This window comes from Takifugu flavidus, chromosome 20 (assembly GCF_003711565.1).
Source record: "Takifugu flavidus isolate HTHZ2018 chromosome 20, ASM371156v2, whole genome shotgun sequence".
Classification (NCBI taxonomy): Eukaryota; Metazoa; Chordata; class Actinopteri; order Tetraodontiformes; family Tetraodontidae; genus Takifugu; species Takifugu flavidus.
In genome coordinates, this window is record NC_079539.1 from 4,449,267 (window position 1) to 4,465,409 (window position 16,143).

The following is a 16,143-nucleotide window of genomic DNA, read 5'->3' on the forward strand; positions in this document are numbered from 1 at the left end:
CGACCACAACACAAACACACAAACAGCAAAATAACATACAAATGAGACGACATGAGTCTGGGGTCCATTGTTGTGTCACAGCGGAAAACAATTAAATGACAAAATTAAATTCAAAGCAACAAAGAGAGCACACCAGGGGGGTGTTATTAGCCATGAGTTACTGGGAGAACATGCGCGCTCTCGTCATGCCGCGATGGTTGTTTGGTTATACGGTCATGCTTACCAGCTTGAGAGAAAGCTTCATGGGGGGAGAGGAGAGAGAAATGGCGAGGAGCAGGAGAGAGAGACAGAGAAAATTCAATATCAGGAAAACATCACAGCAAATTGTTTTCATGAGAAGGCTCTATGGCGTGTTGCCAAACTTCACCATTAAAGGAAAAGAGGAAAAAGCCCGTAATGGATGAGGGATTCAAATTTTAGCCCCTGCAGGGGTGTCCAGACCAGGTCTGTGAGAGCCACAATCCAGCCGGGTTTACTGTCCCACCAGGCAGATAAAAGCTTCCACCAAGGAAAGTGGGATCCCAGGTTGGTGTCGATTGCCTGGTAGGACAGAAATCCTGGCAGGACTCAGGCATCGAGGCCTGGGACTGGACGCCCTGATGCTCCTCTGTAAGATGGTGAAGTTTAGCATTTCTAATCGATGGAAACGGTGGCGCAGAGGCCCACATTCCACACGTGAATGGTGTAGAGGAGGGATAAAACCACAAAGCCAGATGAAAACAAACGTAAAGAGAGAAGTAGAGGGGAGGTGGCTGCGGAGGGGGCAGGGGCGCCCTTTACTTCTCCATCTCTGCCGTCTCTACACTGACACGCAGCAGACAGCAGAGGGGGTCAAAAGCATGGACCACGCGTCCACAAGGGGGAGGACGCCGCACAGGGGACGCTGCAGAGACGAAACCCACAGTTCCAGAAGAAGGGTGTGCATGTCCAGGGTTGTGGATTTAGAAAAAAAAAGGACAAACAGCTCTCAACTAGTTGTAAATGATGATTTGGAGCGTTTGATTGGAAGTTTTGAATACAATGAACAGAGCAGGGAGCTGCCTGTTTACAACCAGGGGCTGGTGGAGCTGCTGCAGAGGACTGCTAATCCTGTTAGAGGCTCACAGGCTGCAGCCCTGGAGAGCTCGGCGCCCTTTGGTCCACTAATAAACCCATCCACCTGGAAAGGCTTGCACCTACACTCTCAAGTCTCTTGATGCTAACGTAGCCGTGTTGTTCTTGCATTCCCTGTTTTATTTAAACACGCACATTAATAATAAGCAGAAGATGGAGGTGGGGGAGAAGACTGCTATCACGCCTCCCTGACGTATGGGGAATGAAAAATTCATAAACCTTGAGTGGGAACCTATTTTAGGCTGTGCTAAAATCTCTGAAAGCTGTTCATCATGCTCCCAAAAAGTTCTCAAATCTATAAACCAAAAGGTAATGACAGAAGCAGGTTGGCTATGATAGATGTAGCAACGCTTCATCATTTAAAGCTAATATAAGATATAGGAATGCCCAGTTTTGTCATTTATCCGGCATGTTCCGTGAACCCCCCCCCCACGACCACCACCACCACAGCTCATTGATGTCCCTTATTTCGGTTAGCATCTTTTTTAAAAACAAAAGTCAGATGATCCTCATGTGCTTCACTGCATGCAGGATTGTTTGCTTCACCGATTCACTTTCCTTTTCAACCTGTAAAGCTGAGGCATGAGGCCAAGGAAACCCCCCTAAACTTTCCAAAAAATCCCAGACAGAAGCGAACACAGAAATACTCCGGCCCCCACAAACAGATGAGGCAGCACGACAGAAGCTCTGCAGGGGTGAATTCTGGGTACTGCCGGTTGCGCTCGGACCCAAAGCGCGAGCAGCATCTCGTCACGCAGGGAGGGGGTGAGATGAATACAAGGTGCTGGTGACACTTTGTGAATTCACCCCCCACCCACGAGCTGCCCGACGGGGAAGCCCTGAGCTGAGCAACAGGAAGGCCCGAGGCTGATGGGTGCAATGCGGGATGATGTCACTATCTTCTCCGATCATTCGTCTCGGGGATGACACGTGTCGGAGCCATGTGACAGACACCGAGCCAGGCACAGACACTAGCCTCGTTTGTGAGGATGTTTCACCTCATTAAGACTCTCCTTGCCACGCCGTCATTTAGCATTTTTATCCCAGAGGCTAATGCATGCGCTCTACATGGACCGCACACCAACACGCACCTGCTGACCGCACACACTTACAACATATTGCCTTGCTTCGAAGGCATACGTGGGCCGGCCCAGCGTCCTCTTCATGAGCTCTTTGTGATAAATGAGCGAGCGCGGCGACTGCTGCTGCAGTGGTCGTCAGAGAGAACACGGCAGCTCTGAAAACAACCTGTAAGAAGCTCTTATACTGTATGCGTGGACTTCATTTGGCTCCCAAGACACGTAGGACTTCTCTTTCAGCCCACACAAAACACTGATATGAATATATAGATATATATACGGTATACACAGCTGCTGTGGATGATAAGGCCAATGATGCACAAAGAACCCCTCTTTACCCCACAGAGAAAAAAGGAGATGATTTCAGAGATGTTGTAACTCGAATGCCTGTAAGGCGCTAAAGTTAGCCTAATATTGTAGCCGTGGTAGTTCAGTGTTGATGGTTATCTCGGTTGGCCAGATGGCTGCAGGCATGTTTGTGAAGCAGAGGAGGAATTGCCCTGACAGCGGACCAGCACCTGCTTGGACCCATGAGCCCTCAGTGCTGGTGTCAGTGAAGCAGCGGTGCTGACGGCTCTCACTGGATCGGCCACTTTTAAGCTAGCGAAAAATTGAAATCAAAATTGGAAAAGAACGGCAACTGAAACTTTTTGAGAAATCAAAGGGTCTCTCAAACTTCACAGGCATTCACCCTCTGTGTCTAAAATGTGCCAGCAGAGTCTGCTTTTAATCCCTCTGATCTGTGGACGCTCGAAAACAACCTATTTATCATATTAGAGATATGATTTTATCTTCTACTGGGGGCTGTTTCAGCACTTCCGCTTTCAGAAACGTGCACTTCCTGGTACATCAGTGTGCTGCTGCTGCAAAAAAAATAACACACTTCTCTTTTTCCCCCTGCTGACCTTGAGTCATTTCCTCTACGGCAGGCTGGTGGCGCCCTGTTTCGCACCGTGCTGTTCTTGTCGGCCTTTCGGAGACACTACGTTACCATAACTTCAAACAAATATTTTCCTCTAAATAATGCTGCCCTTTTAAAACGCGACACCGGAACGAGCTTTATTTGTGCCGAGCGGAAGGTACACGTGAGTGACCGGCCGGCCACGAGGTCGGGGGGACCTTAGGGGTGCAGGAAGAGGCGTGATGGGACCTGACCCGGCCCAGCTTCTCCATTACAGCACAGGACAAACTCCATGATGGCACAAAGCAGAACCTGCCCTCCCAGCAGGATTCTAAAATTACCCTAGCGGCCTTCTCACGCTACACCGGGCGACACAATCGGCCTGCCGCTGCACCCTTGACCCCTCATTTCGGTTTGAACCCACCAGTTTCTGTTCTTTCCTGACATCGTGTGCAATAACAAAAACAGTCTGCCTCCAGCACAGCCGGCAGACAAATGCGCAGGGACGGAGTGCAGTCTCCATGCTGCTGCAGGAACTTTTCAAGCACTGCAGATGTTCTTTAAGGGGGGGACAGTGTGATGAATGGAGAGACAAGATGGAAAGACTGGTGAGTCGAGGAGATAGCGTGGATTTACGATGGTGCACTACATTAGCATGCTAAAGCCTGAGCACTGTATGAGTGAAGCTTCCGCACTACACTGATATCATTCATATATTTATATAATGGAAAAATAGGTTCAAAGGTTAACAGTCCCACCAGGAACTTTTGATGGCCTCATTTTTTTTTTTTAAAGAAAAACTTTTAAAATCAAAAATCTACATTTTCTGCCTTCTCATCTGGTAATTCCAGACAGGACTGTTACACCTGATCCGCTTCCTGTCGCTTCACCCATACAGTGTATCCAGGGACTCAGCTCAGGTACAGGTGAAGAGACAACCGCACACACATGCATGAAGCTCGGCAGACACGTCACACACACTTACCCCTCGCCTCAGGCTCCGGAGGCAGTGCATTTTGGGTTTGGAGGCCATGAAGTCGTTGAGGCGGTTTGACAGGGGCTCCTTGTGCTGCTTGGGAGACTGGGGGTCGTTGGGAACAGCAGAGGGTGAGGGCAGGGATGAGGCTGGGGGGGCAGGTGGGGGCTGGTGGGGGGATGTTAACAGGGACATAAGCTACCAAGAGAGAGAGCCGTGGCGGAGGGGAGGAGGAGGAGGAGGAGGAGGAGGAGGAAAAACATGGAAGATTTGGGGCGAGAATTCAACGAGTAAAGAGGAAGGAGGAAAAAGGGAACACAAAACGAAATAAATAAGACTCCCGACAAATATTAAAAAAGAATAAACACACAGGACAAAAAAAAAACAAGCAAAAAAAAAACGGGGAAAAAAACACAAAAGACAACCGAAGGAATGTCAAATCTGGTTCAGCAGTTGTTACGTAAAAAAACACCCCAATAAGTTAAACATTAAAAAAAAACAAAACAACATACGAACAGAGTTAAAAAGAAGAAAATCCCGGACTGAGAAGGAAGCGCGTGAGGTTAAAGCGAGCGGCCGCAGCAGCAGAGGGGTTTAGTGGGAGCGCATGCAGACGTCTGACTGCAGAATCTACCTTCTGCTACACCTCCCTGCTTTCTGACGCCACCGCGTCCCAGCTAAGCAGAGACGCGCCGCGGCGGCCCAACCTGAGGTCTGATTGGCTGTTCCTGACAGATCGGCCTGCGTTATTCAACAACCAGTAGTTGAGGAGGAAGAGAAGCAGCGGGGAGCTGTACCAGCACGCAGGGTGAGCACAGTGATGGATAAACCCGGGGGCTGCCAGGTAATAAAGCCTTTATTACAACAATGTCTGTTATGCTTTCATGCATGCCAACACTCCTCTGCATGACCTCATTCACTTTCTTTTAAATGCATCACATAAGCTGAAGAATTCTGGGTATTTTGCACCCATTTTTCCTGACTGTGCTGCTGAGACTTCTTATCTACTGGTGCTTCATTCCAGCCTCTCTGTCTCTGGCTGACACATGCACGCACGCACACGCACACGCACGCTCACGCTCACAACCTCCAGTCCAAAATTAAACCCACCACCGTCCCAGTCAATCAGCGTCCCAGGTGAGTGAAATCAATGGATGCGACTTGCGGCCGATCACCGCTCAGCGGTGAGACCAAGGCTGTTATTTTCAAATCAAGTTAATGTGAGTGTACCAGCTTATCCATCCCAAAGGTGAAGCTAGGAGTGTATTAGTCCGTGTTACTGAAGAGCGGCTCCGGTTCCCATGAGGGTCGTGGAACAGGTGGGGGAGGGGGGAGAACGGGTGGCGAATAATAACAACAAAAAGTGGCAAATAGCAACGAACTGGTTGAGCTTAAAATAAGTTTTCAAATCAAACAACAAATATGGAAGAACATTAAACACATAATCACTGATAAGAGTCTTAGATGATATCATATCAAAGGCCCTCCACCTCCCAACAGGTTACGATTCAGTAAACTAAAGCAGCCTGTGTAAATGGAGCTGGGTGTTGAGTATGTATTCATGCGTTACCTTGTTCTTGTTCTTAATGAAAGGCCACAGTTTGCCCTTGCTCTTGCTGGCTGACTTCTCCTTGCCCTCCTTGGAGTTGGACAGGCTGGTTTCGGACACCGTCCTCTTCATCGCCTGGCCATAGTCTTCGAACTCCACATCCCCCGGAGGCTCGAACCCGGATTTATAGGACTCCACGACCTGTTTTGAGTCCTGGTACGTGGAAAGTCATGTCAATAAAACAGTTTGGCTTTTTATATTTTATCAAATATCAAACAAGAAGATGAAACAATGGCTAAAAGTCAAATCTGTGTTTGCTTAGCTTGTCCAGCTAATCAGCAAGTCTGCAGATAAGATTGAACACAATAGTCCCGGGAGACTTTCTTGTTTATCGTAGGTTTTTGTCTGTGTGACTCATGAAAAGAGAGAGGGAGACACTCGTCTTTGGGCCCCAGAACAAAGAGAAAAAGACCTAAATGTGTCAGGCTGGAGTTATGACAAACACATGGAGGTCGGGGACAGAGCCAGGATACCAGGGGCAGGAAAGAGCACATTCATCATGTGCAGCGTGCATGAGCCTATCTGACACTGATAAGGTTACAGTTAAGGTCAGGGGTCAAGGAGCTGCTGTTGTGTACCCTACACACTATATGCGTGCCCTGACTCAGTGTCATCTCCCTGGAGCTGGGCCCCCCACAAACACACAGACACGCTCTCATACACACACACACACACCACACACACACACACACACACGCACATACGTACAATTTATATCAGCAAATACAGGGATGGGTTTTCGAGGCCAACATGAAGATCCCTCCTTGAATGCAACTCATGCAGAGTATTCGAATATAATAACGGCTTCCTCATTGGAGGAAATGAAGCTCTTTCTCAGAAGCACTACAAGGCCAATCTTCTCAGAACATGACTTTTGTTGTGGTACAATCATCGCATTTTATCCACATAACAGTGTAAAACCCGCATTAATGCATGAAAACAGGCTAACTAGGCTACTGAAGGTAGCCTTATTTTTACAGAATATGGCATGAATTTATTCACAAACAGCAGAAAGACAGCAACTGAATCATTCTTCAAGCCTCTTAACCTAATGAAATGGAGAGCAGCCACGCAGGACAGTGAATACCACTCTAAACTAAGTGTGCATATCACAGCAGCAGGACACTCCCTCCCAATGTTTCCCAAATCGCCAGCATTGTCTGTGGCTGAAAATCAGGATGTTGACTTTATTATGTCAATGAGCCTCTCGTGAATTCATATGGAAGCGATTTGCCATTAACGAGTGAGGGGGGGTCCCAGGTCTATTTTTAGGGAACAAAAACCCATAGGAGTATTTTAAAATGGGAACGGCAGCGTGTGTTTAAGGTCACTGTATATTTGGTCCTTTTGTTGGTGCTGTTCTCTCAACACCTCTTACTCATACTGCCACTTTTTCAGGTAGGTTATTTAAGGTGGCAAAAGCCCCCAAAGGAAAAGAAAAGAAACTGGTGCACTTGCTAATCCTGAGCGGCGGTGCATGGACCGTGACAGTCAGGTTGAGTGAATAAAACCCCCATATGACGACATGTGGTTGTGCTTGTGTCTGCGTATATCTCCTTAGGTAGACTCACAGTCTTGGGTTCGATGGACCCCGCGGCTTTGGTCATGCCGTCTAGGCACTTCCCCACGATGGGCAGGACTTGACGGTTGACCTCTGCAAACGTCTTCATACACACTCCGAGCTTCTCGATTCTTTTCTCCTCCATGTCTTGGAGTTTCTAGAGTGAGAAAGATCGCACATATTACATAGGCTAAACATCAGAAGCTGAACGGCAAGCATTCAACCGTGGCTAATTTAGTGCGTCCTGCACGCAAGAATTTGTTTTTATTGGAATTGACTCGGCAGTGGAGTTGAAGCGGCAGTGGAGCGCACCAAATTCATTTACCGCTGACTGCGCTTGAACGCACCATTAATTATTACAAATGGCAGATATGAAGTATATAAAAGTAGTAGCAGGAGCCTCAACAAATCTGTGCAGCAGAGACAGGAAAACAAAGTGGGCTGATGGTTTATTTACCTGGAATATATTGGGGATAATTGTGAAGTAATGTTCATTCTGCTCCTGGTTGAACTTTTGAAGGTAGGAGGAGTAATCGTTTTTACTGTCCGTAGCCATCTGCTGCCTCATTTGAGCCTGCTGTCGGGCCTGAGGACGGAGAGAAAGAAACACAACGTAAACAGGGATCACAAACACATCTTGGCCCCGCTGGTTTACACAGATACATTAAAAGGGGTTTCACGCACACAGAGTCGGTGGGCCACGGCATAAAAACATACGTGTTGACACATTTGTGCGTGCATGCGTGCACATGTAGACACGTAAACGCAGAGCGTGTGCAGACGCGCAGTCACAGGTGCAGCACCACGTCAGGCACCGGCCACAGCCTTCGGGGTACAGCTTTCACTGGAAGTAGGCCAGAACAGACACATAAAAAGACGTGCGGCAGCCTGTGCCGACTGCCTTAGACTGCCCGTCCAGCCTGGTCTGTCCTCGCCGTCCATAATGCCGAGCGTTTTCTGAAGGTTTAGTCTCAGAGAGTTAAAGCAGACGGCCACAGACACAGCAGGAGCAGCCTATTACGGATCCAAGACAAGCAGATGGAGATGAGATTATCTCAGCCCGGCAGCATAGGGCGTGTGTGCGCGTATGTGTCTAGCTGAGGACTCTTTCCACCGGGTTGCGTCACACAAAAATAATGTTTTATTCGTTTATCTGGGGTGAGAAGCGACAACATGGGGACTTGATCCCGTGGCCGTGGTGGTGGAGGAACATTTAACAGTGTCACATCTGTTTTTCACCACTTTGGGGGTAAAGTTAAGTCTTTCAGACACACGTGGGTTACAGGTGACAAGCTCCGGGAAAAGGGGAGAAACTCTCCAGATACGGAGACACATCTTTTCCAGCGCAGGAAGGAATGTGGAAAATGATCCTCACAGCCTGATTAAAAAAGGTGATGTAAAATCCAGGAAGGGCAGAATCCCACATAGAAACCCCATCTGGTTATTCTATCAGAAGACGTGCACCGATGGCCGTGTTTTAGTGCTATGATGATGCAGGTGCATGCAAAGTGTGCTGGATTACGAAATCGCTTGTTGCAATGACCAGAAAAAAGGGGCGGTGCTTGCAGCCACATCACTTCCTGTTGCCGTTGTGGGGTAATTATCAATTTTGTCTGTTACGCACGCCTCGCTGCATCTGTCTCTATCTAGAGTTGGCAGAAGACAGCCGGACAAGCCACCGTACAGAGAGCAGATCACAGTCAGACAGGACAGGGCGTGTGACGGGAGCCTCGTGGGACTGTGTGTGAGTGTGTCTCCTGTATGTACGTTGATGGAGACACAAGTCGAGACAGTGCGGTCCAACAGATACAACCTGGTCCTCTGGACCTACCTTAAGGGAACTTCGCTTCAAGGCATGGCGCAAGAATAAATATACAAACACACACAGAAAAAAAAGACTGTTAGCTGTTTCCAGCTAAACAGGAAGTCGCCATAGATGCACTTCCTGGAGCGCGAGGTGAGTCAACAGGGTAGCCGCCGCACTCATAAATACACTCTCTGATCAACTGCCATTTGTAGAGGAAGTGATGAAGAGGACTTAGTCATGCTTCTGACATCTGTACGATCATTTAAACGACTGCACTGAGTGCCGCGGGTACCGCAGCTGCAACGGCAGCCCTCAGAATTGGATTTGTCTGCCAAGAGTGGAGGAAACTGGAGGCTTGCTGCAGCTGCAGAGGAAACCTCAGCTCAATAAAAAGCAGCCTTTTAACATTACAGAGGGAAACTCAACCAAATGCAAAGCGTCCCGATCAGATGGCGCGCGGCAGGTTTCATTTACTGCTACTGACAGCTAACGGTGATGGCTCATATCTGAGTTGATACATTAACAGACACACTTCCATTTCAATGCTTCCTAAAGCTCTAAAATTCTAGAGCTAAAAGGATCGATACCACAGACTTGACGTGAAATAGAACACAAATAAAAACAGGGGAAACTGATAAATACAGATGTGCTGGAAGTGATGATGTGATCTTGGAAAAGTGGGTATATTTCATAAAGGCAGCGCAAGACAAAAAAACCTTTTCTTACTTGAGGCATGCTGCAAAAACACAACAAAAGAGGAAGAAATAGGGAAAGATGAAGGAAAACAATTGGAGGTTTAGCTGTGGAGCTGTTGGCTGCATCATACTGTACAGAGAGCAATGCTACATCACACCAGCAGGATAACAACAGCATTCTGTGTGAGTCTTTCATGCCTCAGTAAATGAAATTAGTGTTATCGGGCACAGCGACACTCTTGTTTCGTGACTGGCGTCTTGAGTTGCTGTTCCCGCTCTTTCCAGCTGAGTTCAGCGTTAGCTTATAAGCCTTTTGCTGCCCTTCGACTCTGTGTCCACAGTGCAAAGAAAAGGCTCTTTATTCCAGCCTATATTTGCATAATAATCGGGTCCCAACTGTGTCAAATCCAAGCCTAATCTTTGCTCCCACAGCTGATCGAGCGGCAAAAAAACATACGCTGCTGACGCGTGATGCCTTGCAGGCAGGGGAGCAGTGTGTGTGTGTGTGTGTGTGTGTGTGTGTGGCGTTGAGGGGGGGTTAAGGCCCAGATCTTGAAGGTTTTTTTGATTCTTTCTGACAACAGGAAATGATGTCAGCTGCAGCCCCGGGAGGCTCAATCTACAAGTCCAGTAGGTCAGCTGATTGTTACATATTAAAACAACATAATCACAGAGATGAACCATGATTCGGGTAAAAGGACAGTTGTCATGAATGTAAACCACAAAAATGCACGTTAATGAAGAGTCACCGTTGCCGGGCTCAGCACAGTTAAGCATGATCTGGCGGCTCTGCAGTGAAAATGGGGGCGCTGCGCTCTGCTCTGTTTAGCAGCAGACCAACCGCGTCGGCGACACTATGCCAGCTTTTGCGAACAGTCGCTGGCATGGAGCGCTCTCCTGCTCAAGATCTAATGTCACGACATTAGAAGGAAATTGGCGATTGATGAAGGCCAGGCGAAGAGGCTAAATATAGCGCGGGCATGGCTGGGTTGTGTCCGGTGCACGGGACAGAGATGGAAAACCCACCTTTTCCACGTCTGCTTTCGTCACGTTAATATCAGCGTCCATCCTCTCAAAGTGCTGGTTCGCTCGTTCGGCCTCTTTACACTCCCTCTCGAACTTTCTTTTGCACTAAAAAAAAGGAGAAAATCAGATAAAACAAAACCGTTTTTACTGAACTAGGAAATACACCTTTAACTGTGACCTTTAAATAAGTACAGTGGTTAACGTCATACGTCGCCGGCACGCGTCACCAACGTCTCAGGCGGCCCATTGTGTCCCACAGGGGTCAGCTTGTTACTGACGGAGCAAATCGGCGTCCTGTCAAAGTCTGCAGGCTGCAGATTAAATAAACGTTCATAGTGGCCGTTTGTGTACGGAAAAACAACCATTCATCTGAGCCTTTTTTCGACCACTCCGAGGAAACAATCGGCGTTTGTGGGGCCGGCGTGCACTCTGAACTGTAAATATCAGCCTCGCGCACAATGGAATCATTGAATGCAGACGCGAGCTTGAGGAGGACAGGCCTGCTATGCCTCCCTCTCATGCTCTCCCCCTCCGTCAAAGGGGCCAGGCAGAGATAAGAAGTGGTATTCTCTGCATTTTCTCTGCTGCTTTACGAAATCAGAGATCTGCCCTTATCTTGGTAGCACCTCTGATAGCACAGCGGCGTACCTGAACTCTTTCCCGACCTTCTCTCTGCTCGTTTTGATTCAGCTTTAAAAAGATTCCTCGGATTCTAAAACATTCTTAACATTATCAGCCTGCTACTCAACAGAATGAATACATTACAAGATCCTGATGTAAGTTTTGTATGTTATTTGCAAACGCCGGTGCTTTTCCTAGTGCTTGTCTCTGTTCTGAGTAATGATTGCTCAAAGTTTCCGGTGAGAGACAAAGCTAGCAATCATTGCACGACTTTGTTTTTTCCTTTTTTTGATTCAAAGCCTTGTCTCACTTATTCGTCCCTGCTGGAATGCGCAGCCTTGTTTTTCTCGACGATGTATTTGGTAGTCACAAGGCTCCTCACGCAGCATGTGCTTCAGCATCATGTGGCGTTGGAGCTGAAGATCCTGGCCGCTGCTTCTGGTTCTTGCATCATCCTTTGCGGCGCATGGTTTCAGTGAAAGCTTTTATTTTTACTTCTCTGTCCTAGCCGCGTTAATTAAAAGCAGTAGCTGCTGTGCTATTATAAAACAGGAAGTTGGAAGGATCCGTTTCTGTTATTTGGTGGCTTAGCCACAGGGTTGGGCCACTCCAATCCTCAGGGCTGGATTCAAGCCGGGTTTTGTGTCCTTCCGGGCAGAAACGCTTTCACCAGGGGAAGCGGAACCCCGGGTGAAAGTTTGTAGAACAGCAGCATTCAAAACCTTTTCATTATTTTTAAACAGGAGTGTTAAAGATGACCTTTCCATTCTAAATAAAGCATTGGAAATTCTATTTGGGCCTTTAAACTGTTTTCAACCTTTTTTAATGATGTCAGAATTAATTCATGTTAATTTTATGCCCCTATAACCAGTAATGCTTAAGAAACTAATCTAATTTCCCGATCTATAAATACCAATACTAAGAATAAGTCTTTTGGGTTCGGGCATTAACAACTGTCCAATGGGGACTGCTTCTCGTCAACGGGGAACAGGCCCGGCGTGATTAATGAGGTCACTTACCGATTCCAGCTGTTTCCATGAGCTTTCAATGTGCTGCTGTGCCTTCCGTCCATCGTGGAAGTGCTGTCATGAGAGATGGGGGAGGGAGCAGAACATTAGAACCAGTCGTGCTTAAAGGATTTAAAAGCAGGAGAAACGGACCTTGACTTGATAATAAGTTGAAATGAGAGACAGTCATAATATTAAACCTGTGAAAACCATTAAGTATAACAGAAATATGACAGGAGAGGAAATTTAGTCCAAAGGCTTAATTCTGACATCAGTGGAAACTGGAAAACACATATCCAGTCTATGATTAATGATCAACCAGATCAGCCCAGCAGTTCAACGCTGGAGCACCGACGCTGCGTTTACACCACTCAAGAGAAGGTGCCGGAACCAGAAAAATCCTCAAAAGGCTCATTAAAATGCCTTAAGGCGTCCAAATGGGCCCTAACTGGACAAAGCTAGAGGCAGCAGCAGCTGTTATAGGAGACAAAAGCAACCTGAGAACAATAGAGCTCATGGTGGACATACCATCAGTTCAAGGCAGCCTACAGTGGCCTGATACTGTAATCTGTAGGGGGTGGGTGGTTCTGCAGAGTATTTGTGCGGCCAAGCTTGTCACCTGCTGGTTTAACCACACACCACATAGACGGTAAAGTGCTGTGATGATCAGCTCACCCAACCAAAAGTGCGAATTCTGAAAACTATTTCCAGATTTTATTTTGAAAGTCCTCTTGTCTCTCTGGCCTCATTTCACTGCCGGAGAAGCCAGAATGATTCAAGAGGGACTTGATTCCCGATGTGGTATCCCTTGGTAACGGAGAAGCCTGGGTCACCTGCTGAACGGAATACTGATGCCGCCATTTAAGAGCAGACACAACGGTTATAAAGAGTGAGAACGCTGTCTGGCGTGGAGTGAATTCACTCACTGATCAGTATTCTGTTGTAGCTCAAACGCACAAATGCTGCAGGATGTGAGCAACGTGTAAAAGAGTAGTAGTTAGTGAAAACGCGCCCTGGTTTACCTCATAAAGTTGCACTTCCCATTTCTCCAACAGTCTGGGGGAAGCAGAGTAAGGAAGTGCGCAGGTGCTTCAGGTGAGCATCACAGTTCTGACAGATAACAGGACATGATCCACCAGCCTCTAGCAGGAATCCTGCTGGCTGACCTTCGCGTTCTTTTTTTTCTGGATGAGAACCTTTTTGCAGTGGTGAAAATACCTTACTGAGTGATATGAGCATAAAGTCCTTCCCCAACGTGTGTGACTTCACTTTTCTGTGGAAATTGCTTTCAGCCAAATATTTGTCTCCATAACAACATATCGGAAAAAAAGAATCACCAGCCTTTCAGCATCAACAGATTTTCCATTGTGAAAAAAAAAAAAAAATAGTTTGACAATGACAGACTTTCCCTAACAGCTCCGGTGGAACCACTTCATCCCCCTTCAAATGTGACAAAAGGAGCTTCATCATTGTTTATGACAAATGTGCATCTGCAGCGCATGTGTGTGTGTGTGTGTGTGGTGTGTGTGTGTGTGAGTGCTGCAGGAACTCGGGCAGATGCTGCAGTGTGTCATTTGAAAGACTGCGGCAATAAACTGGGTCTGACGCCCGGGCTCCCTCACAAGCGCTCTTCTCAGGAACTGTGTGGGATGGCGGGAACGTGACCTGGAGCTTCCGCTCTCAGTGGCTTGGGAGGGTGAAAGCCGCCGCGAGAGACCTGGAGAATCTCGACCCAGACTAGGTTTAACTCCCTAAATATTTGAACTCATAAAAGAAGGATTTAGAACGTGATTAGCATCCATGAGTGCAGAGGCCGGTTTATTATTTGCTTAATAACGCAAAGCAGGGATAGCTATCTGTGCTATGACTTCATCATCCTTGTCCCAGTTCTTATGTAAGTGCCCGACTCCCTACAGGTGCTATTGCACATGAAACGGGAGCGAGGCATGTGAGGAAACGGGAACAAATTGGGCCAGAGGTAAAGAAACCAAGTCAAGAAATACAAGCCTGCTAGCATATGCACACATACTGTACATATATGTGCAGAGAGGCGCTTGTGTGCTGGGCGCACACAAAAGGCTGGTGTTGCTCATTCATTGATGTGACTTGTCATCCTGAACCCTTGTCAACGCAAACACATGATGATCATAAGGTCCAGACATGTCAGGCTGGAGCCTTGGACTCCCAGAAGCTCCAGTCAGATTGTGATATTGTCCCACTCCACTGAAACACCTTTTTAACTGCCTCATTAGCTGAATAAGATCTAGAGTCTTAAGAGGGAAATTTAAAGCTGATTCTTTCAGTATCGTGTCAATTTACAGACGCATCAGAACGTGTTGTTAATATGCTGCTAATAAAGATCTTTATGCGAGGTATAAAGAGAGCACCACGCTGACTAAACACATCTCAGCACTTTCTCAGTCCACTAAGGCTTATGTTCTCCAACCCTTATTAACCCTGTCTTCTCTATAACAATGTAATAACACTAGCAGGCCATGCACGGGCACTGTCACAGTACTCTTATTAGGTTTCGTTTTCCACGTTCTGTTTAGTAGTTTGAGTTAAAGGAGGATCAGGACGATCCTGTAATCCCTGTCTGCCAGGCAGCCGCTAAAAGCAGGGACGCCGCTCCTGAACTTAGCTGAACTGAATTTAAATTCAGCAGCAAACGGGGGGAAAAAACATCTGAAGCTGAGCGGTAATAAGGTATTAATGTTTTACCGCATTTCCGAGAATTATATTTCCTTCACAGACGGCTGTGAGGCCACAAATGAAAAGGAAAGGTGCTAAATGGCATAGTAAATTTGTGATGTCCTTTCAATTTAGCGCGGGCCTGTTTGCGCTCATCCTGCACATTTCAGCACTCGTTTATGTAGCGGCGGGTGTACGTGAGCTTTACACAACAGAGAGACTATTTGTTCCACATATATTCAAATGAAACGGCCCTCTGTTATGAGGACAGGGGCATATTTAAAAGGGAAACTCCCAGACTGAAGAGACACTGTTCTTTATACCGAGAGACACATGACTGCTGTTCCTGGTATCGGCTGCAAAGATGAGCAGGAAAAATGAAGAAGGGATGATGTGAATTGGTGCTTTGCACCCTGTGGACCTCTGAAGGACTGAATATGGAGTCCAGACTGCTTCTGAAATAGACTGAAGTCCCACATTTTCTGTGCGGGGCCACAGATCAACAGGTCACCGATTCTTCACATGAAAAATGTCCCTAAAAAAGGTCCCTTTGCCTTTGAGCAGCCCTCTGCTTTTGATTTTCCACCCCAGTTCCCTCAGCTGGACGTCCATAACACCAGAGTGCACGACAAGACTGCACTTTTTATCCAGCTGGGGCTTTTCTTTTTTCCCTGCTCCTTCAGTTTATCTACTGTGTGAATCCTCGCTCCTCTAAATCACAGGAGGAGGAAAGTGACTGAGAACACTTTGTGCATTTGTTGGTTTATAGGGGAGAGTCTGTAATGATACAGAGACGGTCCTCTTGTCCATAAAAAGGACTCGATGTGTCACGTTTGGTGCTTCTGGCTAGTCTTTGGGTGTATCTGTCTTTAGTCGGCAGTGACCTCATTTGCGCAAAAATAGCATGCAGAGGGATGCTAAGCACAAAACGGCCATTTTCTTTGCCTGTCTGAAACAATCATTTTTTCAATGCTCAAATATGTGGACCACATCTCAACAGAAGACAAAGAGCAGCAAAAAAAACTGTGGATAAGAGGAGCTGTTTGCTGCGCCGACC

General features: G+C 47.2%; 1 protein-coding gene across 36 annotated transcripts in view; it reads right to left on the minus strand.

Moving 5' to 3' along the window:
- LOC130516770 (formin-binding protein 1) overlaps positions 1 to 16,143 on the minus strand; it is a 36,009-nt gene that overhangs the window by 6,182 nt on the left and 13,684 nt on the right. For 7 of the 36 annotated variants that reach the window (XM_057017982.1, XM_057017973.1, XM_057017969.1 and 4 more), the window contains exons 5-13: positions 12,408 to 12,470; positions 10,768 to 10,872; positions 9,071 to 9,085; positions 7,697 to 7,825; positions 7,250 to 7,396; positions 5,640 to 5,831; positions 4,079 to 4,267; positions 2,226 to 2,318; positions 224 to 238 (exon numbers count right to left, since the gene is read on the minus strand). In XM_057017982.1, the coding sequence (XP_056873962.1) occupies positions 224 to 238; positions 2,226 to 2,318; positions 4,079 to 4,267; positions 5,640 to 5,831; positions 7,250 to 7,396; positions 7,697 to 7,825; positions 9,071 to 9,085; positions 10,768 to 10,872; positions 12,408 to 12,470 (948 nt within the window). The remainder of the gene's footprint in view (positions 1 to 223; positions 239 to 2,225; positions 2,319 to 4,078; positions 4,268 to 5,639; positions 5,832 to 7,249; positions 7,397 to 7,696; positions 7,826 to 9,070; positions 9,086 to 10,767; positions 10,873 to 12,407; positions 12,471 to 16,143) is intronic. The other 29 variants (XM_057017992.1, XM_057018006.1, XM_057017983.1 and 26 more) reach the window with 16 other exon arrangements.